Genomic DNA, 27422 nt, shown 5'->3' with positions numbered 1-27422 from the left:
CATTCAGGCCAAAGAGTTCAATCTTGGTTTCATCAAATCAAATTATATTTGTCACATGCAGAATAATTTTTGTTAAGAAACTAAATAAACTAAAGTAAAAAAAAAAATGTAAGAGCAACAATAAAATAACAATAACGAGGCTATATACAGGGGGTACCGGTACAGAGTCAATGTGTGGGAGTACAGGTCAGTCAAGGTACCTGAGGTAATTTGTACATGTAGGTAGGGGTAAAGTGACTATGCACAGATAATAAACAGCAAGTAGCAGCAGTGTAAAAAAGGGGGGTGTCAATGCAAATAGCCCAGGTAGCCATTTGGTTAGCTGTTCAGCAGTCTTATGGCTTGGGGGTAGAAGCTGTTAAAAAGCCTTTTGGACCTAGACTTGCGCTCCGGTACTGCTTGCCGTGTGGTAGCAGAGAGAACAGTCTATGACTAAGGTGGCTGGAGTCTGACAATTTTTAGGGCCTTCCTCTGACAAATAATCTTGTTTCTCATGGTCAGAGTCTTTTACGTGCTTTTTGGCACACTCCAATCGGGCTGTCATGTGCCTTTTACTGATGAATGGCTTCTGTCTGGCCACTCTACCATAAAAGGCCTGATTGGTGGAGTGGTGCAAAGATGGTTGTCCTTGTGGAAAGTTTCCTATCTCCTCAGAGTGACCATTGGGTTCTTGGTCACCTCCCTGACCAAGGCCCTTCTCCCCTGATTGCTCAGTTTGTCCAGGCAGCCAGCTTGGGAAGAGTCTTGGTGGTTACAAACTTCTTCCATTTAAGAATGATGGAGGTCAATGTGTTCTTGGGGACCTTCAATGCTGCAGAAATGTTTTGGTACCCTTCCCCAGATCTGAGATCTGTGTCTCGACACAATCCTGTCTCGGATCTCTAAGGACAATTCCTTCAACCTCATGGCTTGGCTTTTGCTCTGACATGCACTGTCAACTGTTGGACCTTACATAGACAGGTGTGTGCCATAATAAGTTGCATGGACTCACTCTGTGTGGGCTGTCATGTGCCTTTTACTGAGGAGTGGCTTCTGTCTGTGTGCCTTTCCTAATCATGTCCAATCAATTTAATTTATCACAGGTAGACTCCAGTCAAGTTATTGAAATATCCTAAGGATGATCAATGGAAACAGGCTGCACCTGAGCTCAATTTCAAGTCTCATAGCAAAGGGTCTGAATACTTGAATAAAAAACTGAAATAACTTTTTTCATATTTGCAACAATTTCTAAAAACCTTTTTTCGCTTTTTCATTATGGGGTATTGTGTGTAGATTGATGAGGGAAAACATTTATTTAATACATTTTATAATAAGGATGTAACGTAACAAAATGTGTTAAAAGTCAAGTCAATGGGGCTGATTACTTTCCAAATGCACTGTACATATCAACCTCCATTACCTTGTACCCCTGCACATCGACATACCCCGTTTATATAGACAAGTTATCGTCGCACACTGTGTATTTATTCTTCAATTATTCATATTTTTTTCCTCTGCATTGTTAGGAAGGGCCCGTAGGTTTACACCTGTTGTTTACGAAGCATGTGTCAAACACAATTTGATTTAAGAAATGTGACTGGATAATGATGTCCGTTTCCAACATTTGGCCTGTTTTCCATAACAAGTTAAATCCGCTTTGTGTTTTGTTTCCTTGCCACGAAACTAACGAGCATCGCCATATTGGTATCGTCCCGGCACTAGGTGTGACCCAAATCTAAAATACCAAACACTATCAGTTAGTTGAGGTAATGAGGGAGAATGGACACCAACCTTCTTGACCAGTTGGATCTGCTGCATTGGGTCAGTCAATGCCAGACAGTCCTGCAAGGTCTGGGCAAGCTGTCTGATCCACTCATCTCCTCCATCCACAGAGAGCGACACTGAAAAACACACATACAGAAAATCACTTTACACAGCAGAAAAAAACACTACCACAGTTACAATAATCAGTAGCTAACACCAATTCCATCCTCTCACCTATCAACTTGTCAAGTCTGTCCTTGTCCAATACCACAGCCTCCACTTTCATCGTTTTCTTCTTTGTCACCATGACTCCCCTGACAGGACAACCAGGTGAAGAGTGAAACAACAGCCAGCACAGTGCACACTCTGGATGTAGCTCTCCAGGGACAGGATTGGTGACCACTGCCATACATTGAAAATACACCCAGACACTTTCTAGAGAGCGACTATCCTAGTGAATAATGCGGTGTTCATAACCAAGTGGGAAGTTGGTATTTACCTCATACAAATGGGAAATCCTCATTCACGCCCCTCCAACTGGTAATTATTAGTGGGAAACTAATCTATAACTCCCTGAGCCCAGACTTCTCCCACATGCTGACCTCTGACCTCAACTACTAAGGGAATGACCTCAATAACAGCATTATCGGCAGTTAAATGCAACAAAACATTTATAAAAATGTATCTATTAAAACGGTTTCTGAGCACTATCATTTGTTTACAAGCATGATAGCTGTACTTTTATTATGGTTGACGCAGCTTGTTGACTATAAGACAATCGGCGTTTCTCAACCAAAACAAACAAAACAGGTGAATGCATTAAACTGGTATTTAACGCTTCACAACTTGGAATTACCACCTTCCCACAAGGTTAGGAACGCAGCACAACTAGCTAGCTAGGTCTTCTTAATTGCAAGACTATACTTATACTATAGCTATACTTTTCGGTAACATATTATATTTGATAACTTAAAAAAAAAAATCTTAGATATCATGAATAGCTAGCTAAATTATGCTCAATGAAACATACATGTAAGTTCACTTTACCCATGAGCTAGAGGTAACGTTAACGTTACACGTTAGCATGCAAAAAGAGAGGGAGCTACTAAAGCTAACGTAGCGTAAAATACCCACTCACCAGAACTTGAGTGATTTCACGTTTAGGGAAGGACTTTTTAATAAACATGCAAAATTGCAACTAACAACCTGATATCACAAATAATATTTTATGTGGCTTCTCTCAGCTGCTGCTAGCCACCATCATGCTACACGTGTATAACGTCAATTCCGGAGTTTCCATAACCCCGACCTGAGGATTCCTTATTGGTCAATAATTTTGTTAGAACAAAATTGACAGCGTTCATTGGTTGAAAAATATGTCGATCATATTGGATACGTTACTTGTTTAAATTTACATGACCACGCTTTTACAACATTCGATTGGACGAAACTGTTGGAAAACACGCCTTGGAGCCAGAGCCAACCCTCTTTCAACTTAGTGATGAAATGAAAACTTGGAAAGGAAGAAAACTCTTCGATTTTATTTCGTTATTAGGATAATACGACATGAACAACAAGGGGAATATGGATGGAATAGCTGATATGGAGTAACATCTCTCTCACCGTCTGTCTTTCGTCAACCATTTTCAGGGTAAGACAAGAATGTAGAAGAATATTGATGCTTTTTTCTCTTTATTGGAGAGATGGAGGAGAGCTATCAATCTGAGTGTCATTTGCTCGCTAGCTATATCTGGCGTTGTAGAACTGTACTGTAGGAATTAAGTTTTGACATACATTTATTTTAATGATAACAATCTTGTGTATAGACTAGCATAATGAGAGAATTATACACTGCCTTCAGAAAGTATTCATAACTCTTCACTTATTACACATTTCATTGTTTTACAGCCTGAATTCTAAAAGGATCAAATACTTTTTTTCCTCACCCATCTACAAACAATATCCCATAGTGACAAAGTGAAAACAACATGTTTTTAGAAATGTTTGCAAATGTATTGAAAATGAAGTACAGAAATATGTAATTTATATAAGTATTCACACCCCTGAGTCAATACTTTGTAGAAGCACCTTTGGGGGTGATTACATCTGTGAATCTTTTGGGTAAGAGCTTTGCACACCTGGATTATACAATATTTGCCCATTATTCTTTAAAAAGCCATTTTCAAGTCTTGCCATAGATTTTCAAGCCAAAACTGTAATTAGGCCACTGAGGAACATTCAATGTCATCTTGGTAAGCAACTCCAGTGTAGATTTGTCCTTGTGTTTTAGGTTATTGTCCTGCTGAAAGGTGAATTCATCTCCCAGTGTCTGGTGGAAAACAGACTGAACTAGGTTTTCCTCTAGGATTTTGCCTGTGCTTATAGCTGTATTCCATTTATTTGTATCCCCCCCAAAACTCCCTAGTCCTTGCCGATGACAAGCATAACCATAACATGATGCAGCCACCACCATGCTTGAAAATATGAAGAGTGGTACTCAGTGATGTGTTGTGTTGGATTTGCCCCAAACATAACGCTTTGTATTCAGGACAAAAAGTTAATTTCTTTGCCACGTTTGTTGTAGAATTACTTTAGTGCCTTGTTGCAAACAGGATTTATGTTTTGGAATATTTTTTTTATTATGTACAGGCTTCCTTCTTTTCACTCTGTCATTTAGGTTAGTATTCTGGAGTAACTACAATGTTGTTGATCCATCAGTTTTCTCATATCACTGCCATTAAACTCTGTAGCTGTTTTAAAATCCCAATTGGCCTCATGGTGAAATCCCTGAGCAGTTTCCTTTCTCTCCGGCAACTGACTTAGGAAGGACGCCTGTATTTTTGTAGTGACTGGGTGTATTGGTACGTTACACTTAAGCTTAATTAATAACTTCATCATGCTCAAAGGGATATTCAGCATCTTTTTCTATTTTTACAAATCTACCAATCGCTGGTGCCCTTATTTGTGAGGCATTGAAAAACCTCCCTGGTCTTTGTGGTTGAATCTGTGCTTGAATTTCACTACTCGATTGGTAGTCGTTACAGATAATTGTATGTCTGCAGTACAGAGATGGAGTAGTCATTCACAAATCATGTTAAACATTGTTATTGAACACTGAATCCATGCAACTTATGTAATTTGTTAAGCACATTTTTATTCCTGAACTTATTTAGACTTGCCATAACAAATGGGTTGAATACTTATTGACCTAAGACATTTCAGCTTTACATTTTGTATTAATTTCAAAAATGTTCGACAAGCGAAATTCCATCAGTGACAAAAAAATCGCAATTTAATCAATTACAAATTCAGGCTGTAACACAACATAATATGGAAAAAGTAAAGGCGTGTGAATACTTTCTGAAGGCTATGTATAGCACTAAAACTGCCGAAATGTGTTTGTTTAAATACCCTAAAACAGAAGTGATTTGACATGATCTGTGAATGTATGAGAGTAACTAACTAAGTAACTTTTTTTTAAAACATCGTTTTTAAATGGGTTTTGTTAGTGTTTTCTGACTTACTGTAGGATGCCCTATGGATTCAATATAATAATACACAATCCATATACAATACACAATCCAATACAAAATGATTGTACACAATCATTAAATAGTCAACACAGTGTCATAGAGACTAATGTTATTTCAGTAAATATTATTACATGATACTTAAAATAAAAAACGTTGCCGTACAGAGAACGTTCTTCAATGACATCTTGGATCAATGTAAGCACCAGATCTTTAACTGAAAACTACGAACAAGATCTCAGTATGTGCACCGATGTCACTAATGGTGTACTACATCATCACTTGTCTCTCTCTGGGCTGCTCTGGCTTTCCTCACAGGAAGCGAGTGGAGATAGAGAGACAGCTCTCCTCCCTTTCCCTGGGGGCCGAGGGTCAACTGTCCTTTGATGTCCTCCGCTCCCCACATCACCTCATCACACACACATGCACATGTACAGACACGCAATGTGGAATTGAACGAGGGAGTGAACGAGAGAACGCACGGGAGGGAAGCAGAGTGGGAAGGAGAGAGGGAAGGAGTAAAGGAGAGAGCAGCAGGGAGTGAAGGAGAGAGGGAAGGAGTAAAGGAGAGAGCAGCAGGGAGTGAAGGAGAGAGGGAAGGAGTGAAGGATAGAGGGAAGGAGTAAAGGAGAGAGCACCAAGGAGTGAAGGAGGGAGGGAAGGAGTAAAGGAGAGAGCAGCAGGGAGTGATGGAGAGAGGGAAGGAGTGAAGGATAGAGGGAAGGAGTAAAGGAGAGAGCACCAAGGAGTGAAGGAGAGAGGGAAGGAGTAAAGGAGAGAGCAGCAGGGAGTGAAGGAGAGAGGGAAGGAGTAAAGGAGAGAGCACCAAGGAGTGAAGGAGAGAGGGAAGGAGTAAAGGAGAGAGCAGCAGGGAGTGAAGGAGAGAGGGAAGGAGTAAAGGAGAGAGCACCAGGGAGTGAAGGAGAGAGGGAAGGAGTAAAGGAGAGAGCACCAGGGAGTGAAGGAGAGAGGGAAGGAGTGAAGGAGAGAGGGAAGGAGTAAATGAGAGAGCGCCAGGGAGTGAAGGAGAGAGGGAAGGAGTGAAGGAGAGAGGGAAGGAGTAAATGAGAGAGCGCCAGGGAGTGAAGGAGAGAGGGAAGGAGTAAAGGAGAGAGCACCAGGGAGTGAAGGAGAGAGGGAAGGAGTAAAGGAGAGAGCACCAGGGAGTGAAGGAGAGAGGGAAGGAGTGAAGGAGAGAGGGAAGGAGTAAATGAGAGAGCGCCAGGGAGTGAAGGAGAGGCAGAATCAGTGAGACGTGGTAAGAGTGATGGAGAGGAGGCAGACACATGGAAGACAGATTTGTGATGTGAGGCCAGATATAGGAAGAAGATATGGGAAACGTCATAGCTCTTTGGAGAAATGGGCTTATCAGGCTCATCAGAAAGTATTACCAAGCGAGAGCCATGTGGAGGCCAAGGATTATTATGGATTGTTTTAAGAGGTGCAGACCTATGAGAGAATAGGATTTAGGGTTTTCTATAAGGGCTTTTAGGATAATGAGTTTTTAGATGTTGGTAATACACACTAATTGTTCTTCTTTGATACAGAATAACAGAAATGGTATGTTATTCTTCTTTCACTGGCACATTACGTTGTTTTCTTTCAGACTGATACAGACCCAAAGTCCGGGTCTTAGTCATTGTTTACCACAACATACACCCAACAAAAACAGCCAGCGGAAATGAGTTAATTGCCTTCCACACATGTTTGTGCTCCCTTTGTGTGGAGCCCAAGGCTATAATGAGAGGTTATTATAGTATAAAAGTTACTTAGTCTTTCTTACTCACTATCTCTTTTTCTTTATTGTTTTTTTCTTCTCTTTCCCATTCTATCTCTCTGCTTCCCTCTCTTGCTCACTCTCTCTCTCTCTCTCTCTCTCTCTCTCAATCCTCTCTTTCCCTCTCTCTTGTTTGCCCCACTAACATGTTAGAAAAACATGTGTTTTTCATGATAAGGGTATTTCCATGGAAAAGGACCCATGAGCACCAACACGTGAAGTTCATAGGTGCATGTCATATCGGGTGTCAAATTAAAGCTAAGAATCAATGTTTTTTGGAACATTTTTCAATCATTTCCCATCTTAAAAATTTGACGTACGTAAAGGCTTTGATTTCTGGATAAACGCTGTAGATGGAAAAGGTCTTAAAAGGTATCAGAAATACATCAAAACACAATAATGTTGACTTAAAGACCCCTGCCAACTAATATCAAAATGGATATTTTATTTTTGGAGAAGTTGTTTACCTTCTGTAAGTTTAAAAAAGATTGCCTTGTGCTTTGTAATTCCGTTACCAAAAACCCACAAATCTTGAAGATGTTATTTTGTTTCTCTCCCTCATGAGGGAGGGAGGATAAGGAAAGTTCACAGAAGTAACACATAGTGGTACACCTACCAATTAGTGACCCTAGGGTGGCAACACATATAATCTACATTATTTCAATTGGTCTTTCTCCATTCTGATTGTTTTATACTGTTCAATTCAACTTCAACCTAAAATAATTTCCTCCTTTTCCATCAATTTCTTGCATTTCCTGCACTCATTTGAGATCATTTCCACACTGCCACGATATGGGCAAAAAAAACTAGGCCTTATTTTTAACCAAATGTTGCAATTGCGATTTAGATCAAAACACTTGGATGAACTTTTGGAATCATTGAAATAGAATGTATATTCTAATTCTATAGTTAGAATATAAATAATAGAGGGCTCTTTGAATACAGTGTTATTTGACATGACAACGAATGAAAATGCCATGGACGAGTTATTGTGACTGGGTAGGAACCAAAGTGATGTTCAGGGTTTCCTAGGGGACCCTATAATCGTTGGCTACATTAAATCTATATCCATGTAGACAAAATGTTGATGCTTCGGCTATTCCTCTTTGATTTAGAAGATACTGTTGCACAACCAACATGCAGATTTAAGCCTCCACCAGTATTGGTATTAGGCTGTATTAGATAGCGACATTTGCTCTGACTCAGTACTTTTATTAGCTAGTTAGTTAGCGATTAGTATTAGTGGCTAACACAATTTAGCTTACCTTGCTAAGAAAATGCAAACTAGCTTTTTGCAGATGTAAGAAACACAAACTAATAGTGTAATTATAGAACGCTTGTGGATTGATATTAACATCAAAATAGAAACAACATCGTTGTCATCAACATTGTTGCATGTGCTGCATTGACCATGCAGACTGAAGGATAATGTCTCGTGGTCAAGCAACAACAAATGCTCTTGTGTGACGGGGTGGACTAGGTCTGTGTTGAAAGCGGCATGGAGAGAGAGAGCGGAGAGGGATGCCTCAAGTAGCGGAGTAAACTATACAAATGGACATTACACACGGCGTCTCACATTTTAACAAGCCAAACATTTGTTAATGTTGCGACAGTTCGTTTTTGGTATCAGAACAAAATAGTCAGCACATAGTAACTTCTAATTTATCTGTACTTTAATTAATGCAAACACGTGTATGGTAAATATGTCGTTCGTATACGGTCTCTCTGTGACACCTCCTATTCTCTCTTTTATACTGAGAGATATTTCCCGCTCAATGCTGGCCTGTCCGAGGGAGGAGGAGCGTGGTTTAAACTTGCTCCTCCTGTCGTCGGCGTGTAGGCTGATCCCAGCGTCGTGACGCACTTCCTGTTGCCGGTTGTAGTTCTTCTTGTCTTCAACAGTTGATTTACTCGTAGTTTATGTACTTAGCGTAGCTTCCCCAGTATATTATAAAGGTTATGCATACAAATAGCCACTTCAACCCTAACACATTCAAATACCGTTATAGAAGGTAAAGTTAAAAACCCAAACCGGTCAGTGCGTATATACCGGTATATAGTAAAATACGGTATACCGCCCAGCCCTTGTTTGGACAGTATAATACAGAACAGTGAATAGAGCACAGTACACTACAGCACAATACTGTAAAGTGAGTACACAGTACTATAAAGTGAGTAGAGTCTGCAAACATTCTGGATGATTCAGAATCCATTGAAGGGCATGAACGATTCATTGACGAGAGATACGAGCTCAAAGAAACATGTCACTGGTTTTGGAGGATTCAAGCACTGTTAAGGTCAACAAACCCAATCAACAAAACAAACCAAAGCCAAGTTGGCCAAGCGGTATCAACGATGGCATCAAACCTTCCCCAAGCAAGAGGGCGCGCGTGGGGAGAGGTTTACGGATATGGATGTTGACTTGTTGAAATCCATCAATGAAAGGCTTGCCAAACTTGATATCTTGGATATACTACGAGAGGACATCAATGCATTATGTGCCAGTCTAGAATTCAGCCAATGTCAGAGAGAATTCAGCCAGAGAACACACAGAGAACACAGTGCTGAAAGGTACTGTAGACTATTCAAGGCAAGGTGGAGGTGGTGCAAAGGGAGAACAAACAACTTAAAGAAACCTTGCTTGATGTACAGTCGATCAATCAGGGATACCGGAGAATGACAACAGCAGAAGCTGTGAGGACACTGCCCGAGACTTTATCAACTCAGCTGAAACTGCCCACAGATGTTGTGCGTAATGTCACTTTCTCCAGAGTCCATAGAATCATCATTCATAGAACCATAGAGTCCATAGAATGGGTAATGCCTCTGGGAATAGGCCATGGGCTATTATTCCATGTTTTGAACATTTTAAGCAAAGGAAATGGCGAAGAGCAGTGGCAGGGAACTCAGGAACACGGATTTTGGAATGAATGATCACTTCCTCACGGAGATCAATGAAAGGAGAAAAAAAACTGTATCCCATCATGAAAGAAAAGTGTTGCCTGAACCAACGAGTCTCTTTGGTGATGGATAAACTTTACATCAACGGGCAACTGTATCGGGACTCTAGAGTAACTCCCTGGCTATTTTAATCTCATGTTCAAATCTGAGTTTGTGTGTTGTAGTGTGTCATGACAACTTCAACTATAACGAATACATTTGTTCAATTGTTCTCCACTTGACAAGGAAAGGGCTGCATATAGCTCAGGTTAATGTATGTAGCCTTCCTAACAAAAGACGTGAGGTTTTTAACTTGGTCAACAGAAATAATATTCATATTTTAGCTTTGACCGAAACGCATTTGGATGCATCTGTAAATGATGGACAAATGAACATCCATGAATATAGTCTACTGAGAAGGGACAGGAATAGGAATGGTGGAATCATATACCTTGTAAGAGGAGGGATGACCTTAATGTATGTCAAATAGAGGCACTATGGGCTCAAGTACATCTGCCTCACCAGGCAGCCATATTGGTAGGATGAGTGTATAGACCTCCTAGCTCTAAGGTGTCCTAGTATACCATTGCAATGCTTAAAAGCCAGATCAATGCCAGTGGGCTGGACAGACCATAATATTGTGACCATAGCCATGAACACAAAGGTTCCAAAGAAACCCCCAAGGATTGTGGTCAAGATACATTTAATCATGAGCTATTTCAAAATGATTTGGCTGCTGTACCCTGGGAGCGGATTTATCTAGAGGATGATTTAAATCACGCTACAGAATGTTTTATTGATATGCTCACTGAGGTAATGGACCATCATGCACCCGTAAAAAAGAGTACCGTTGGGGCTCGTCCATCTCCATGGATTGACGATCAACTGCATGGGTGAGGCATTTTGTCAAAGAAGTCTTAGCAGCCAAATCTAAACCAGAAATTGATTGACAGAATTGTTGAACACTATGTAATCAGGCAGTTAAATTAAATCGTAAGAAAAAAAACGTTATTTTACTAAATGCTTTTATTGATTGTCAAGGGTTTACTTGGGACATCTATTTCATCATGCCCATCTAGTGTGAAGGTTGACGGGAGAACAATAACAAAACCAGCTGATATTGCCAATCGTTTTGCTGATTTTTCTTTTTACAAAGAAAATTAATTTACTGAGCGATAATGTAAACACCCATTCTTCCAAACAAGCTATTGTCCAATAGATTGATGATCATATTATGAGCCAAAAAACCTGCTCTTTTAGTCTACATATGGTGTCAGTAGAGGAGGTGTTAAACCTATTGAAGGCATTACCCGATGGTAAATCTACAGGTTATGATCTTATGGACAGTGTTTTTACTTCGCTATGCTGCTCCCCAGATTGCAGCTCCACTGAATATTTAATTGGTCACTGGAAAATGGGACATTTCCAAATGTAGGGAAGCATGCTAAACTGTGTCCAATCCCGAAAGAGAGCAAAGAACCCATTACTCCTGCCGATAGTCGACCAATTAGTCTACTCCCTTCACTCAGTAAGATATTGGATGGTATTGTGAGTAGACAAATATGGGAGTACATGGAAAAGAACAGTCTGATCACAGCCAATCAGCATGCTTATCGCAAAAAACATTCTACTACCACTAAATAGGTTTACATTACTGACCAGTGGCTCAGTACTATGGATAACGGCAGGTTTGTGGGTGTATTATTTTTTTTATTTTAGTGCAGCATTTGATTTAATGGGTCGTTTAAATAATGTTGACACAATTATTGCATTATGGGTTTAAGGAGGTAGCATTAAATTGGGAACAGTCATATCTAACTGACAGGAAACAGTGAACCTATATCAATGGGTTGTTTTCTTCCCCTCATGTTTAAACCTTGGAATACTGCGGAGTAACTGCCTTGGGCCACTTCTTTACTTAATATATACAGTTGAAGTCGGAAGTTTACATACACCTTAGCCAAATACATTCAAACTCAGTTTTTCACAATTCCTAACATTTAATCCTAGTAAATATTCTCTGTCTTAGGTCACTTTATTGTAAGAATGTGAAATGTTAGAATAATAGTAGAGAGAATGATTTATTTCAGCTTTTATTTCTTTCATCACATTCCCAGTGGGTCAGAAGTTTACATACACTCAATTAGTATTTGGTATCATTGCCTTTAAATTGTTTAACTTGGGTCAAATGTTTCGGGTAGCCTTCCACAAGCTTCCACAATAAGTTGGAAGACTTTTGGCCCATTCCTCCTGACAGAGCTGGTGTAACTGAGTCAGGTTTGTAGGCCTCCTTGCTCCCACACACGTTTTCAGTTCTGCCCACACATTTTCTATGGGATTGAGGTCAGGGCTTTGTGATGGCCACTCCAATACCTTGACTTTGTTGTCCTTAAGCCATTTTGCCACCACTTTGAAAGTATGCTTCGGGTCATTGTCCATTTGGAAGACCCATTTGTGACCAAGCCTTAACTCCTGACTGATGTCTTGAGATGTTGCGTCAATATATCCACCAAATTTTCCTCCCTTATGATGCCATCTATATTACAAAGTTTGCATCTTGTAGTGGCAGAATTTGGGGTGAGCTGTTTTCACTTCTTAAGGGATGTGTTCTGTGTTGGACTGTGATGTTATGCCTTTCATAGACTCCTGGTATGTCTGTACCCTAACACAAGGGCATTTTGTTCCTGAACTGTTGCTTGTATAAAATAACAATATGATTGTATTATCACCTCCCACTATATAAGTGGCATGTTACCATTTACTCTTGGAGTTCTTCCCTGTGAAACCAGAGATACTGTAGATCTCCCTCGCAACTGCCTTATTAAAGAGTTTTCTACTATACAATGAAATAGTCTCTGCCTTAATCTTTGTATCAAGTTTTCTTGTTGTTAAAAGTAGTCCTTGTTTGGCGTACATTTTACATTTAAAAAAACCTGAGTCAAAGTGTAATTCTGTTAACGTGGAATTGCCCATACACGTTTCTCTCACGTTGCTCTTTTTGACTACCAGTTGTGTCCAGTCCAGCCTAGTCAAGCCCATCCTTGGAACATTTGAGGGGTGCCAGATGGGAAATACAGTTACAGTTTCAAAACAACAGCTACTCTGTGTCAGTGTTGGCTACTCTCTGTCTATCCGCCTCAGCTGTATGCATCTCATCTACCCTCTCTTTCACAGTCCACGACGTAGGGGAAAGGATCTTAACGGAAGGACGATTCTGCCATTCTTATCAGAATTCCCAAGTAACAATACTAAGTAGAGGTGACTGCACCATTGTCATGAATGTATCTTTCTCTGTGTTCCACAGGGGCTGGAGGGGACAGGGGCCATGGCTGAGGCAGAGGAGGCCCTGGGACAGGAGGACTGGAAGGAGAAGTGTTTCGTCCTGGAAGCCCTGCTCATGAAGTTCCGGGTGCAGATCATCAAGATCAGAGAGCTAACAGCAGACAAGGTTGGTCCTAAGTAACAAGTTGTGTCAAATTCTAACAAATCTAACCTGTATGTTGTTAAATGATCCCAAGTAGCCTTACATCCCAGGCTCTCCTAGAGGACGCAAACTAAAGCAAACACATCAGCAGTAACGCATCTGCTAAAGTAGAAGACCATAACACTCTCAAACCCCCCAAAACAGTCACAGGAATATCATCCATTACCATTCCAAGCAGCCAGTCCTTCATCTTTTCTCATTAGCGCTCTTAACTGGCTGTTTCACAGCTTATCTCATGCTGACTGAGCAAAATATTCCATCTCAACCACATTCCCTCATTTGGAGCTGTTATTAACTGTTACTGTTACAGAACAAGGAAGTGGTTTTATCCACGGGCTTCCTCCCATGTTGGAGAGGCACATCCTGTTGCCCGAGGACCTCTGTTTGGAGCCTGGCTCTAAATGAACTGCCATCTCTATTAAAGTCAGTCAGACTTTGAAGCGTCTGTTGAGTATATGCTGTGGGGAAAGGTCAATTGGGAGAGCTGTTCTTTCCTAGGCTCTCTCTCTCTCGTACACAAACACACTCTCTCCATCTCTCACTTTGTGTTGAAGTGCAGAATCTTCTTAAACACCAGTCCATGTATGGTGTGGAATAGTGTTTTACTATCTAGGTTATGGAGTGGTGGGGTATGGTTTGTGTGTGCTTGTGTGTGTGCAGTAATGTAGAACTGTGAGAAAGGGAGAGAGAGCAAGAATGAGATAGACAAGTCTTCATCATCCTATGTGGCCCGCAGCAAGTGTGTGTGTGTGTGTGTGTGTGTGTGTGTGTGTGTGTGTGTGTGTGTGTGTGTGTGTGTGTGTGTGTGTGTGTGTGTGTGTGTGTCTCTCATTCCAGGAAGCCATGACACCCACCATCTCAGAATGTTCTGAGATTGTTTCTATAGTTAGAAACAGATAAGATTAGCATTCCTGCGACATTATTTTGTTGAAATATAATTTCATATCTGAGAAATTAAGCCAATTGGTTGGAGCCAAATTGTCAATTTTTTATTCATAGGATTCATATAATAGTCAATAAATATAGTACTAACATCTGATTTGGACCAAACTTTTTCTTACAATGAGTAAGACATGAGGAATTCAAAGAAAGCCACCTACGGACCCCCCCACGCCAATCCCAAACCAACAGCAACTCGACAGTATCAGTCCTTTATGCCTGACTAGTTGTATGGAGCTGTGGCTCTGAATATTGTTGGTTCATCCTATGTAATGTAGTGAATTTGGTGATGTTTATTTTCCCACCTTTTCAGAGAAATTTGTCATTGAAGTTGTTAGGTTTATGTCCCATTCTACATGCTGATATTACCATTTTTTTTTTTTTTTAAGAACCCCCCCTCAACGTTAAAGGGATAGTGTACCCAAATTGGTTTCCTTCAAATGCTAAGTTTTTAGCCTTTATCTAGTCTAATTGAATTTGTCACATGCTTCATAAACAACAGACTAACAGTGAAAGGTTTACTTACTGGTCCTTTTCCAAAAATGCAGAGTTAAAGATATATATACATTACCGTTCAAAAGCTTGGGGTCACTTAAAAATGTCCTTGTTTTTTAAAGAAAAGCACATTTTTTGTCCATAAAAATAACATCAAATTGATCCGAAATACAGTGTAAACATTGTTAATGTTGTAAATGACTATTGTAGCTGGAAACGGCAGATTTGTTTTTAATGGAATATCTACACAGGCCCATTATCAGCAACCATCACTCCTGTGTTCCAATGGCACGTTGTGTTAGCTAATCCAAGTTTAGTATTTTAAAAAGCTAATTGATCATTAGAAAACCTTTTTCCAATTATGTTAGCACAGCTGAAAACTGTTGTACTGATTAAAGAAGCAATACAACTGGCAGTCTTTAGACTAGTTGAGTATCTGGAGCATCAGCATTTGTGGGTTCGATTACAGACTCAAAATGGCCAGAAACAAATTACTTTCTTCTGAAACTCATCAGTCTATTCTTGTTCTGAGAAATGAAGGCTATTCCATGCGAGAAATTGCCAAGAAACTGAAGATCTCGTACAATGCTGTGTACTACTCCCTTCACAGAACAGCGCAAACTGGCTCTAAACCAGAATAAAAATGGGAGTGGGAGGCCCCGGTGCACAACTGAGCAAGAGGACAAGTACATTAGAGTGTCTAGTTTGAGAAACAGACGCCTCACATGTCCTCAACTGGCAGCTTCATTAAGTAGTATCCGCAAAACACCAGTCTCAACGTCAACAGTGAAGAGGCGACTCCGGGATGCTGGCCTTCTAGGCAGAGTTGCAAAGAAAAAGCCATATCTCTGTCCAGTGTCTGTGTTCCTTTGCCCATCTTAATCTTTTATTTTTATTGGCCAGTCTGAGATATGGCTTTTTCTTTGCAGCTCTGCCTAGAAGGACATAAACCTATCAACTTCATTGAGTCATTTCTCTGAACAGCTGGAAAGAAACATGACCAAATTCACTGAGAATACATTACAGAGGATAAGGAAACAATACTCTGAGCTGCATCTCCATACTACTTGTCAGACAGAGAACTGATACTATATACTTGTTGTTGGGGTGGGATATGCGTAGGGGGGTCCGTGTTTTTTTGTTGTTGACCATTCCTTTGGATTCCTCATGTCTTAACTCATTGTTAGGAACATTAGGAACACCTGAATCCAGGTGAAAGCTATGGTCCCTTATTGATGTTACTTGTTGAATCCACTTCAATCAGTATAGAGCAGGGTTGCCCAACCCTCTTCCTGGAGAGCTACCGTCCTGTAGGTTTTCAGTCCAACCCTCTTCCTGGAGATCTACCGTCCTGTAGGTTTTCAGTCCAACCCGCTTCCTGGAGATCTACTGTCCTGTGGATTTTCAGTCCAACCCTCTTCCTGGAGATCTACCGTCCTGTGGGTTTTCAGTCCAGCCCTCTTCTTGGAGATCTACTGTCCTGTAGGTTTTCAGTCCAACACTCTTCGTGGAGATCTACTGTCCTGTAGGTTTTCAGTCCAACCCGCTTCCTGGAGATCTACTGTCCTGTGGGTTTTCAGTCCAACCCTCTTCCTGGAGATCTACTGTCCTGTGGGTTTTCAGTCCAACCCTCTTCCTGGAGATCTACCGTCCTGTGGGTTTTCAGTCCAACCCTCTTCCTGGAGATCTACCGTTCTGTGGGTTTTCAGTCCAGTCCTCTTCTTGGAGATCTACCGTTCTGTGGGTTTTCAGTCCAACCCTCTTCCTGGAGATCTAACGTCCTGTGGGTTTTCAGTCCAACCCTAATTTAACTCACCTGCTTCTACTAATTAGCTACTCAACAAGACCTTAACTAGCTGAATCAAATATGCTAAATTAGGGTTGAACTGAAAACCTACAGGACAGTAGATCTCCAGGAAGAGGGTTGGGCAGCCCTGGTGTAGATGAAGGGGAGGAGACAGGTTGAAGAAGGAATTTTAAATCTTGAGACAATTGAGACATGGGTTGTGTATGTGTGCCATTCAGAGGGTAATTTATTTACGTTACAGCCTTATTCTAAAATTGATTAAATCATTTTTTTCCCCCCTCATCAATCTCCACACAATACCCCATAATGACAAAGCAAAAACAGGTTTTTATTTTTTGGGGCATATTTAAAAAATATTTTTTTTAAATTAAAAAAACTGAAATATCACATTTACATAAGTATTCAGACCCTTTACTCAGTACTTTGTTGAAGCACCTTTGGCAACGATTACAGCCTCACGTTTTCTTGGGTATGACGCTACAAGCTTGGCACACCTGTATTTGGGGAGTTTCTCCCATTCTTCTCTGCAGATCCTCTCAAGCTCTGTCAGGTTGGATGGGGAACGTCGCTGCATAGCTATTTTCAGGTCTCTACAGATATGTTAGATCGGGTTCAAGTCCGGGCTCTGGCTGGGCCACTCAAGGACATTCAGAGACTTGTCCCAAAGCCACTCCTGCATGGTCTTGGCTGGATGCTTTTCCAAATCATGTCCAATCAATTGAATTTATCACAGGTGGACTCCAATCAAGTTGTAGAAACATCTCAAGGATGACAAATGGATGGAAACAGGATGCACCTGAGCTCAATTTCGAGTCTCATAGCAAAGGGTCTAAATACTTATTTACATAAGGAATCCGTTTTTTTATTTGAAAAAAAAATCTAAAAACCTGCTTTTGCTTTGTCATTATGGGGTATTGTGTGTAGATTGATGAGGAAAACATTTCATTTAATCAATTTAAGAATAAGGCTGTAACGTAGCAAAATGTGGGAAAAGGGAATTGTTCTGAATACTTTCCGAATGTACTGTAAGTGCCTTTTTGAACGGGGAATGGTAGTAGGTGCCAGGCCCACTGGTTTGAGTGTGGGTTTTTCACACTCAACAGTTTCCCGTGTGTATCAAGTGGAACGCTTTTGACACCTTGTAGAGTCCACGACTGGCGAATTGAGGCTGTTCTGAGGGGAAAAGAGGGTGCAACTCAATATTAGGACACTAGGTGTACTTATTGAATAACCTGTAAATTAAAATGGCCAATTTGGATGCAATCAAATTTGCTTCATTTCTCAGAGATCAAATTATATTTCAACAAAATAATGTTGAAGGAATGCTAGCTAATCTTGTCTGTTTCTAAGAACAGGAACTCTTTCAGAACAATCTGAGATGGTGAATGTCGAAATTCTCTTTCTTGTGCTTTTGAGGTGGAACGACCCAGAGAGAGAGAGAGATTCAGAGTGAGCGAAAGAGAGAGAGAGACGGCCCAAGCCATGGTCTGGTCTGGCCTGCATGGTGGGGTGGGCCTGCCTGGCCCCTGTAGTTCGCTGGCCTAGTTCTGAGGTCTCCAGGGAGGCCTGATTAGAGGTTAATGTAAACAGCAGCCTGACCACAGGGCTCCATCACGCAATGCATTCTGGGATGCCACTGACTTTATTGAATTACAGTTACCGCTCAGTTGTTGAGCCAAACAATCTTTGGGAAAATGCTTGTGCTTTTGTTTAGGCCTATGGTATATTGAAGTTGATTGGGTGCATTTTGAAGAATTTAACTATTTGAAAGAAAGATATCTTTCCCATATTTCATCATTAACCATGTAATATACAGTGGCTTGCGAAAGTATTCACCCCCCTTGGCATTTTTCCGATTTTTGTTGCCTTACAACCTGGAATTAAAATAGATTTTTTTGGGGGGTTGTATCATTTGATTTACACAACATGCCTACCACTGTGAAGATGCAAAATATTTTTCTTTGTGAAACAAACAAGAAATAAGACACACAAAAAAACAGAACTTGATCGTTCATAACTATTCCCCTCCCCACCCCCAAAGTCAATACTTTGTAGAGCCATCTTTTGCAGCAATTACAGCTGCAAGTCTCTTGGGGTAAGTCTCTAAGCTTGGCACATCTAGCCACTGGGATTTTTGCCCATTCTTCAAGGCAAAACTGCTCCAGCTCCTTCAAGTTGGATGAGTTCTGGTGATATACAGCAATTTTAAGTCATACCACAGATTCTCAATTGGATTGAGGTCTGGGCTTTGACTAGACGGGGTCAAACCACTCCCCTTAAACCACTCGAGTGTTGCTTTAGCAGTATGCTTAGGGTCATAGTCCTGCTGGAAGGTGAACCTCTGTCCCAGTCTCAAATCTCTGGAAGACTGAAACAGGTTTCCCTCAAGAATTTCCCTGTATTTAGCACCATCCATCATTCCTTCAATTCTGACCAGTTTCCCAGTCCCTGCCAATGAAAAACATCCCCACAGCATGATGCTGCCACCACCATGCTTCACTTTGGGCATGGTTTTCTCGGGGTGATGAGAGGTGTTGGGTTTGTGCCAGACATAGTGTTTTCCTTGATTGCCAAAAGCTCAATTTTAGTCTCATCTGATCAGAGTACCTTCTTCCATATGTTTGGGGAGTCTCCCACATGCCTTTTGGTGAACAGCAAACATGTTTGCTTATTTTTTTCTTTAAGAAATGGCTTTTTTCTGGACACTCTTCCGTAAAGCCCAGCTCTGTGGAGTGTACGGCTTAAAGTGGTCCTATGGACAGATTCTCCAATCTCCGCTGTGGAGCTTTGCAGCTCCTTCAGGGTTATATTTGGTCTTTTTGTTGCCTCTGATTAATGCCCTCCTTGCCTGGTCCATGAGTTTTGGTGGGCGACCCTCTCTTGGCAGGTTTGTTGTGGTGCCATATTCTTTCCATTTTTTTTATAATGGTTTTAATGGTGCTCCGTGTGATGTTCAAAGTTTCTGATACTTTTTTATAACCCAACCCTGATCTGTACTTCTCCACAGCTTTGTCCCTGACCTATATGGAGAGCTCCTTGGTCTTCATGGTGCCGCTTGCTTGGTGGTGCCCCTTGCTTAGTGGTGTTGCAGACTCTGGGGCCTTTCAGAACAGGTGTATATATACTGAGATCATGTGACAGATCATGTGACACTGAGATTGCACACAGGTGTACTTCATTTAACTAATTATGTGACTTCTGAAGGTAATTCGTTGCACCAGATCTTATTTAAGGGCTTCATAGCACCACTTTTCCATTAGATTTTTTTTTTTTAAAACAAGTAATTTTTTTCATTTCACTTCACCAATTTGGACTATTTTGTCCATTACATGAAATCCAAATAAAAATCAATTTAAATTACAGGTTGTAATGCAACAAAATATGAAAAATGCCAAGGGGGATAAATACTTTTGCAAGGCACTGTATGTGTAATGTAGGCCTCATAACAGTGTAACTCTCCTTCTAAATTGTAAATAAGAATGTGTTTTTAACTGACTTGCCTAGTTAAATAAAGGTTAAATAAAAATTTAAAATTAAAACACCATAAACGTACGCCAGGGTTCAGGGGTAGGGTTGAATATCGGATAACGGGTTAACGAGATATACCAATATTTCCCGCCCAAACCCACTCCCCTTTCCCGGGATAAATAACTGTGAGAAACGGGTAAATTACAATAAATGATTTATATGAACAGCATGATGTGAAATGGAACTGTTAAATTATTTAAGACGTCTAAATCTGGCTTCTCTACGGCCTTCTCTCTGCATGATCAATCATCAACGCTCAGGGTGGGGACAGACAGCGCATCTCAGGAGGAGCGCCGTTCACAATGCATGTTTCATCTCAACATGGTCACTTTCTTTCTTGTGACAGGTAGGCCTATATTTGCTGCAGCATAGCCTATGATACCGTAATATAATGACTGAATGCGCATCTAATTTACACATCTCCATCTGCTTTTTGGGAGCCACCTTATTTTTTTTATTGTACATTTTATTTATTTCACTCGAATATAGTTGCTTTAAATCAGTGCATATGGTATTTGGTATTTTATTAGGATCCCCATTAGCTGTTGCAAAAGCAGCGGCTATTCTTCCCGGGGTCCACACAAAACATGAAACATGACATAATACAGAACATTAATAGACAAGAACAGCTCAAGGACAGAACTACGTAGATTTACAGGAGCATGCTCTCGCAGTCTTTCTCTCTCTCCAACAATTCCATTCCATTTGCATCCAAAATAGATCATCCTTTTCATACAGATGTCCTAGCCTACCCCTTTCAGGTAATTCATTCAATGCGGTATTAGCCATATATCTAATGAATGATGGGCTATACATAGGTGTATAGCCTCTGTCTCTTGTGCAATCCGCACCTGTACACCGCTGGACTTTAAAAAAATGCTCTTTAGCTCTTAGTCCCACAAAAAGCTAGACGAGAATAGCTTGCTGGAATTTGTTTGTGTGCATTTCTTATAGACTACTAAAAGGCTATTCGAAGAGGGATGCAAGCTCTTGTTTTCAGCAGCCAGTAGAACTCATAGGGAGAAGAGCGAATGCGTGATGGCTGTGTCAGTTATTTATTTAGACCCGTCACCCATAACCATTCGATCTTCCTGAAGAGAAGTGAAAGCCGTCTGCATCTTGTTCTAGTCCTTAATTATTCAAGCGTGTCATTACAACGATGAAGATAAGGACCACGGAACATATTTCATTTAACTGTTGAAAGCGAGGAAGTAATGAAGCAACAATGGAGAGAGAAGGAAGAAGTAGTCTAATACAGTCTATACAGTCCACCTTCAAAAAGATTAGCCTACTGGAGCTTGTATCATTTATTTACCCAAGAGAGCATAGCTACATCTATGGGCTTCTATGTTTTTCTGTTGTAACTTGTGTGAAGTGTGGTAGCCTATATATTATAGGCAATGTTGGCCTATTGGATAATGGCACAATCATTTGGGCTTTTTTGGGCTTGGGCTCATAAAATGTCTTTAATATAGGGCTCATAAAAGGCATTTAATGTATGGCTCATCAAGATCAGGTAGCATCAGGGTTGAATTTTCAAGCCGATAAAAGCTCAAATCAAAACCCAGTTATATTTATATGCTTTAGAATGACACTTCTGGTTTTGGCGGGAAATACTCCAGGGGGAAAAGTGATTTATTCTCAGGATGGAACATTTTGTAAATTATCGGGGAAATATTCAATCAGCCCCAGTCAGGGCTGACGGGTCACTCTCACTAGTAGAGTCTGACCTCATTATCCTCCTTCCCTCTCTCTGTGGTCCGGCCCTGAGTGGAGTCAGCCTGGTTTTCCTCCTGTGACCTTTGACCTCACTCCTACTGGATTTCCTACTGCAGCGAGATGAGCTCATCAAGTGAAAATCCCCATGCAGTCATCCCAGTGTGTTTTTGTTCCTCTGTACTTGGCTCGTGATGCGTCAGCGCCTGTTGTTTTAAACCAAGCATCAGTGTGTGGGGGTGCACGTATACCTCAAAGAATCTCATTAATCTCCCACTTTCTCATCTGTTTGGTGAATTGCAGGCACCTAAATTGTGTGTGTGTGTGTGTGTGTGTGTGTGTGTGTGTGTGTGTGTGTGTGTGTGTGTGTGTGTGTGTGTGTGTGGATTTACATTTTATATATTTAGCAGACACTCTTATCCAGAGCGACTTACAGGAACAATTAGGGTTAAGTGCCTTGCTCAAGAGCACATCGACAGATTTTTCACCTTGTCGGCTCGGAGACTCTATCCTGCGACCTTTCGTTTACTGGCTCTAACCGCTAGGCAACCTGCCACCAGTTTGTGTGGGGGTGTGTGTGCTAGTTTGCTGAATGGGCAGTGGGTGGGTGCAGTATTAATGTGGCCCAGGTTGAAGGTGTGTATCTTTTTGTGGTACAGTGCTCTACAGTTGTGTTAGCGAGATGTGAGTGGAGTGGAGCTTTTCTCTCGTTAATAGAGGACTTGAGATCCGGAGGGGTGTGCTGGCAAGGTGAAACGAGATGAAGCATCAAGATAAAGAAAGACCACCAGCCATACTGATGTCATCACCGATACCAGAAAGCTCTGAGTATCTCACTAAGGGAATAGAGAGAAGGTACAAGTTAGTAGGAAAACCTGGAACGATGGTCAAGTAGGAGAGTGAAGGTAAAGAAAGAGGGAACGGAGAGACGGAGTAGAAATAAACGCTCTTGTAATCATTTGGCGGCCCAGGGGAGGAAATTCCTGGGTTTGTAAACAGAGAGCGTGTTGCACAGGAAGTGACCGAGGCAGAGAGAGAGACAGTCTACACTTCTCCATGTTTGGAACGATGGAGGGATGTGGGTCACAACTAGTTTTTCTCCTCTCTCTCTCTCTCTCTCTCTCTTCCTCCCTGTGTCTGTCTCTCTCTGCAGTCTTTTTTTCTCACCCTCCTTCACCCTCCCACACTTACATTTTCTTCTCACTCTATTTTGACCTAACTTTCCCTCACTCTCTCCCTTTCTTCTCTCACTCTCTGTAATGCTTTCCTTTCGCCCACACCTTGCCTGTGGTATTTTGGGGAGGTAGTGGAGGGCTAGGTGGGGCGTTGGTTTTGGCCCCTGAACTAGCCAGCTGGAACAGTGGTCCACACAGCTCATACTGGAGACAAAGAGACCATGTGTGTTTTATTTTCCCAGGATGCTGCTTTGCACCCTCTCTCCCTACCCCCTTCAGTCTCTCTCTCACGCTTCTGTCTCGCGCTCTCTCTCTCTCTCTCTCTCTCTCTCTCTCTCTCTCTCTCTCTCTCTCTCTCTCTCTCTCTCTCTCTCTCTCTCTCTCTCTCTCTCTCTCTCTCTCTCTCTCTCTCTCTCTCTCTCTCTCTCTCTCTCTCTCTCTCTGTCTCCTATACTCACTCTCTGTCTCATATACTCAAGCTCACTCTCTCTCTCACACAGGCTAGGCCCTTTTTAATACTACTATGACTCTCTGATGTCGCCTTCTTACTGCACGAGTAAGTCTACTCACCACTACAGTAGAACCTTGAGCAGTAGAGTCGACACAGAAAGGGAGGATGAAGTATTTGGGACCTGGACGTTCACAATGGCCTACTTTTATGGTCCAGATCCCCACACACACATGTTAAAAGACAGGAACCACATTTGGGGTGGAGAGATGTGCTCTGGTTTTAGCATTCCCCCCACTTCCTGCCTTTCACTCCCAGATTGATTCCACATTTATGTGGGTGGTGGCCTCCTGTGGGGGTGTTGGGGTTAAATGTCACGTGGACCAATCATCTCTCTGACAAGGGCATGTCAATCACACTCAAGGATGTGAAGTAAGTAGAGTGGACCATCATAGTTTGCCTTACCGATGGACACACTGTTGTACTTACAGTAGGATGGCAATAGCATCCGCAAACTCCGTGGCAAAAGAGTAGTCTGTTATTGTAAACATATATACACACACACACACACACACACACACACACACACACACACACACATATAAGCACACAAACAAACATGCACACGCACTAACACAAACACTCAGAGAGAAAAGCCAGTTGTATCTCTTTAGTAAGACTGTGCTGCCTCTTCACACCCCCCTGCACTGTTCACACAGACATATGCTTCCAATTTCAGAGCAGGCCCAGCCGCCACCAATCTCAAGATGGGATTCCGCCTACGTCTCTAACCTTGAGATATTTGCTCCTTTCTCCACCGGTTTTCTCCTCATGACAGACGTGTGTGTGTGTGTGTCTGCATCTATGCATGTGTCTGTGTGTGTGTGTGTGTGTGCTTGAATGCATGTGTTTGTGCATGTGTGTAGGCGACTCAAAGGGGCTCTGTGTCTGCTGTAGTCACTGAGATGTGTGAGAGCTACAGTTCTATCCCCTCAGCACACCAGTAGTCAAGTGTCTGCTGTGTGGAAGGACTCTATATCTGATGGAGCCACTGCACGGAAATCAGTTATTACCATCGCTTTACTGTAGTGTTTAGCTGCTACGATGTTGAGCTACTACGGAGTAAATATGTAGGCCTGGTGTCTACAGAGGGAGGCTTTGTGAGCTGGCTGGGCTGTGGATGGAGTGTTGTGTGTGTGTGTGTGTGTGTGTGTGTGTGTGTGTGTGTGTGTGTGTGTGTGTGTGTGTGTGTGTGTGTGTGTGTGTGTGTGTGTGTGTGTGTGTGTGTGTGTGTGTGTGTGTGTTGGGAGGGTGTGTGGGGTGCTGGTTGGCTGGCCACAACGAGGCAGGCCCGGAATTCCAGGAATGCTAGGAAAACTGGAATTTGGATCCAGTGAGGAGGTTGAAGGGTGGCGTGATGGAGAGATGTTAGGGGTTATGTGCATTGACATGGCTTCTGTTGAGCCCCTTTTTTTGTGTGTGTTTCAAGTGTGTAAACGTTGTGTGTTCATGTTATTTAGACGTTGTGATTATAGCTGTCTGACTGGAAGTTTATTTCAGGGACTTGGTAATGGACCATAACACAGATTACCACAGTGTAAATTCCAGTAACAAAGTCCCATCAGAGCTGCTCAGGAAATGATGGACAGTGATGTGTCCTTACACAAGTGTGTGTGTGTGTGTGTGTGTGTGTGTGTGTGTGTGTGTGTGTGTGTGTGTGTGTGTACACAGCTGTACTCGATATATGGCCCGGTCACATCAAATGTGGTGTCAATCAAATGAAAGCTAAGAATCCATTTTCTTCTTTTTTTTTAAGGCATATATAAATTGTTCAACCATCAAAAATCTGTAACAGAATGACTGCAACTGAATTGACTACAATGGGGAGTCATAGTAGTCATAAGCCAAAGTTGGTTCACCTGCTACCAGGGTTGTAGGAGTCCGGTCTCCAGACCACATATTGAGGGTCTTGTCTGGGTGCCAGGCGTGGCAGCCCAACCAACCCACAGAGAAAATGGAGTCACCATCGTAAGTTCGAGTCTAGGGTGAGATGGTGGGTGGAAGAGTGCGCTTAATTAAAATGGAAAAGCGTCGCGGTAGTTTTTGGAAAAAGAAAAACATCAAGATGAAGCAGCTGCTTTTTAAGTGGGATGCACTGTTGAGCGCTACATCCTGATGGGTCCGTGCTGATTGGACGGAGATTGTGACAGCCGGTTAAATGGCGTCCCTTGACAAGCCAAGAACAAGATGTCAGGAGAAGTGCAGTATTATCAGAAGGAGAGGTATACTTGGAATACAGAGGAGGAATGGAGGGGAAAAGAGAGGCAGAGGAGGTCTAAGAGAGAGAGGGGGAGGAAGAGGGTGAGCTTGAGTCGGTTAAAAATTTTGGGGGAAAATGGAGATGTTTGTTAAAGAGGAATGGTAGAAAATGTGAGCAGTGAGATGAAGACAGGAGGAGAGATGGAAGTGAATGAGGTCAAAGTATCGGAGGTGGTAGGTGTGGTGAAGTTCTCGGAGCACGAGGCTTGTACCGAGGGTCAGGATAAATATGAGTCAGTGACAGTAGGAGTGACGTTTTTGGAAAAAGTGGACTCTTGCCTTTTGGCTGATCTATTTGTGGTTTCAGGGTGGGTGAAAACAGAGTTGGGTGCTGTGGAATCGGGGAGGGTAACCAGAAGTGTTCTTGTGATAATTGTTTGTGTTTCTGCTGGTCAGAGGGAGCCGGCTCTCCGAGTTAAACAAATGGGGACAAGAGATGTGAATTGTTTTGCTCTCAAGAAAATGGCGCCATTGAAAGGAGTGATTACTGGGGTAGCGGTAAATGTAAAAGTTGACCAACTGAAGGGGAGGATTCCCTGTGTTTGTGATGTTTGTCGTTTGGTGCGACAGAGACAGGGTGGCGAGAATGGTGAAACAGAAGAGTCATCATCTGTTCTTTTGAGTTTTGATGTTGTTAGGATATAGTATAAGTTATCCCGTACGAGCTTTTGTGCCGAATACATTACGTTGTTCCAGGTGTCAAGCTTATGGGCATGTGGCAGCAGTATGTAGGAGGGAGGTTCCTAGGTGTGAGAAGTGTGCAGAAGGGCATGAGACAAAGGAATGTGTAGTGGTTTGTGTTAATTGTAGAGGTGCCCATGTGGCTGGTGATCAGAAATGTTCTGTGTAAGAGAGGCAGGTTGAGGTTTCCACAGTTAAGAGTAGTGCAGAAGTGGTCATATGCTGAGGCAGTGAATGAAAAAAAATGTTTTACCTTTATTTAACTAGGCAAGTCAGTTAAGAACAAATTCTTATTTACAATGACGGCCTACCAAAAGGCAAAAGGCCTCCTGCGGGGACGGGGGCTGGGTTTAAAAATAAAACAATAAAATATAAATATAGGACAAAACACACATCACGACAAGAGAGACACCACAACACTACATAAAGAGAGACCTAAGACAACAACTTAGCATGGCAGTAACACATGACAACACAGCATGGTAGCAACACAACACAGCATGGTAGAAACACAACACAGCATGGTAGCAACACAACAAAACAACACCATGGTAGAAACACAACATGGTAGCAGCACAAAACATGGTACAAACATTATTGGGCACAAAGATCAAGAAGGTAGAGACAACAATACATCACACAAAGCAGCCACAACTGTCAGTAAGAGTGTCCATGATTAAGTCTTTGAATGAAGAGATGGAGCTAAAACTGTCCAGTTTATTGAAGAAAGTAGATGATGGGTCAAGGGGAGGGATCCTGAGAGGAGTGGTGTGAGTAGTAGATCTGTACCAGTACAGAGGGATAGGCCAACAAGTGATAGATGTTTCAATAAGATTAGAT

At 41.8% G+C, this 27422-nt stretch overlaps 2 protein-coding genes across 2 annotated transcripts in view; one reads left to right on the top strand and one right to left on the bottom strand.

Moving 5' to 3' along the window:
* Positions 1 to 3036, bottom strand: part of LOC106576760 (thyroid adenoma-associated protein homolog) — a 42979-nt gene extending 39943 nt beyond the window's left edge. Inside the window, 3 exon segments of the mRNA XM_014154131.2 lie at positions 1771 to 1880; positions 1978 to 2057; positions 2882 to 3036. Coding sequence (XP_014009606.2) covers positions 1771 to 1880; positions 1978 to 2050 — 183 coding nt within the window. The 5' untranslated portion in view covers positions 2051 to 2057; positions 2882 to 3036.
* A 187-nt stretch (positions 3037 to 3223) lies between these two features.
* The window catches only part of plekhh2 (pleckstrin homology domain containing, family H (with MyTH4 domain) member 2), a 58806-nt gene continuing 34607 nt past the window's right edge, over positions 3224 to 27422 (top strand). Inside the window, 2 exon segments of the mRNA XM_014154132.2 lie at positions 3224 to 3394; positions 13295 to 13438. Of these exon segments, the coding sequence (XP_014009607.2) occupies positions 13316 to 13438 (123 nt within the window). The 5' untranslated portion in view covers positions 3224 to 3394; positions 13295 to 13315.

The sequence above is a fragment of the Salmo salar genome, chromosome ssa18 (assembly GCF_905237065.1).
Source record: "Salmo salar chromosome ssa18, Ssal_v3.1, whole genome shotgun sequence".
Lineage (NCBI taxonomy): Eukaryota > Metazoa > Chordata > Actinopteri > Salmoniformes > Salmonidae > Salmo > Salmo salar.
This window is presented reverse-complemented; position numbering and strand designations above follow the sequence as displayed.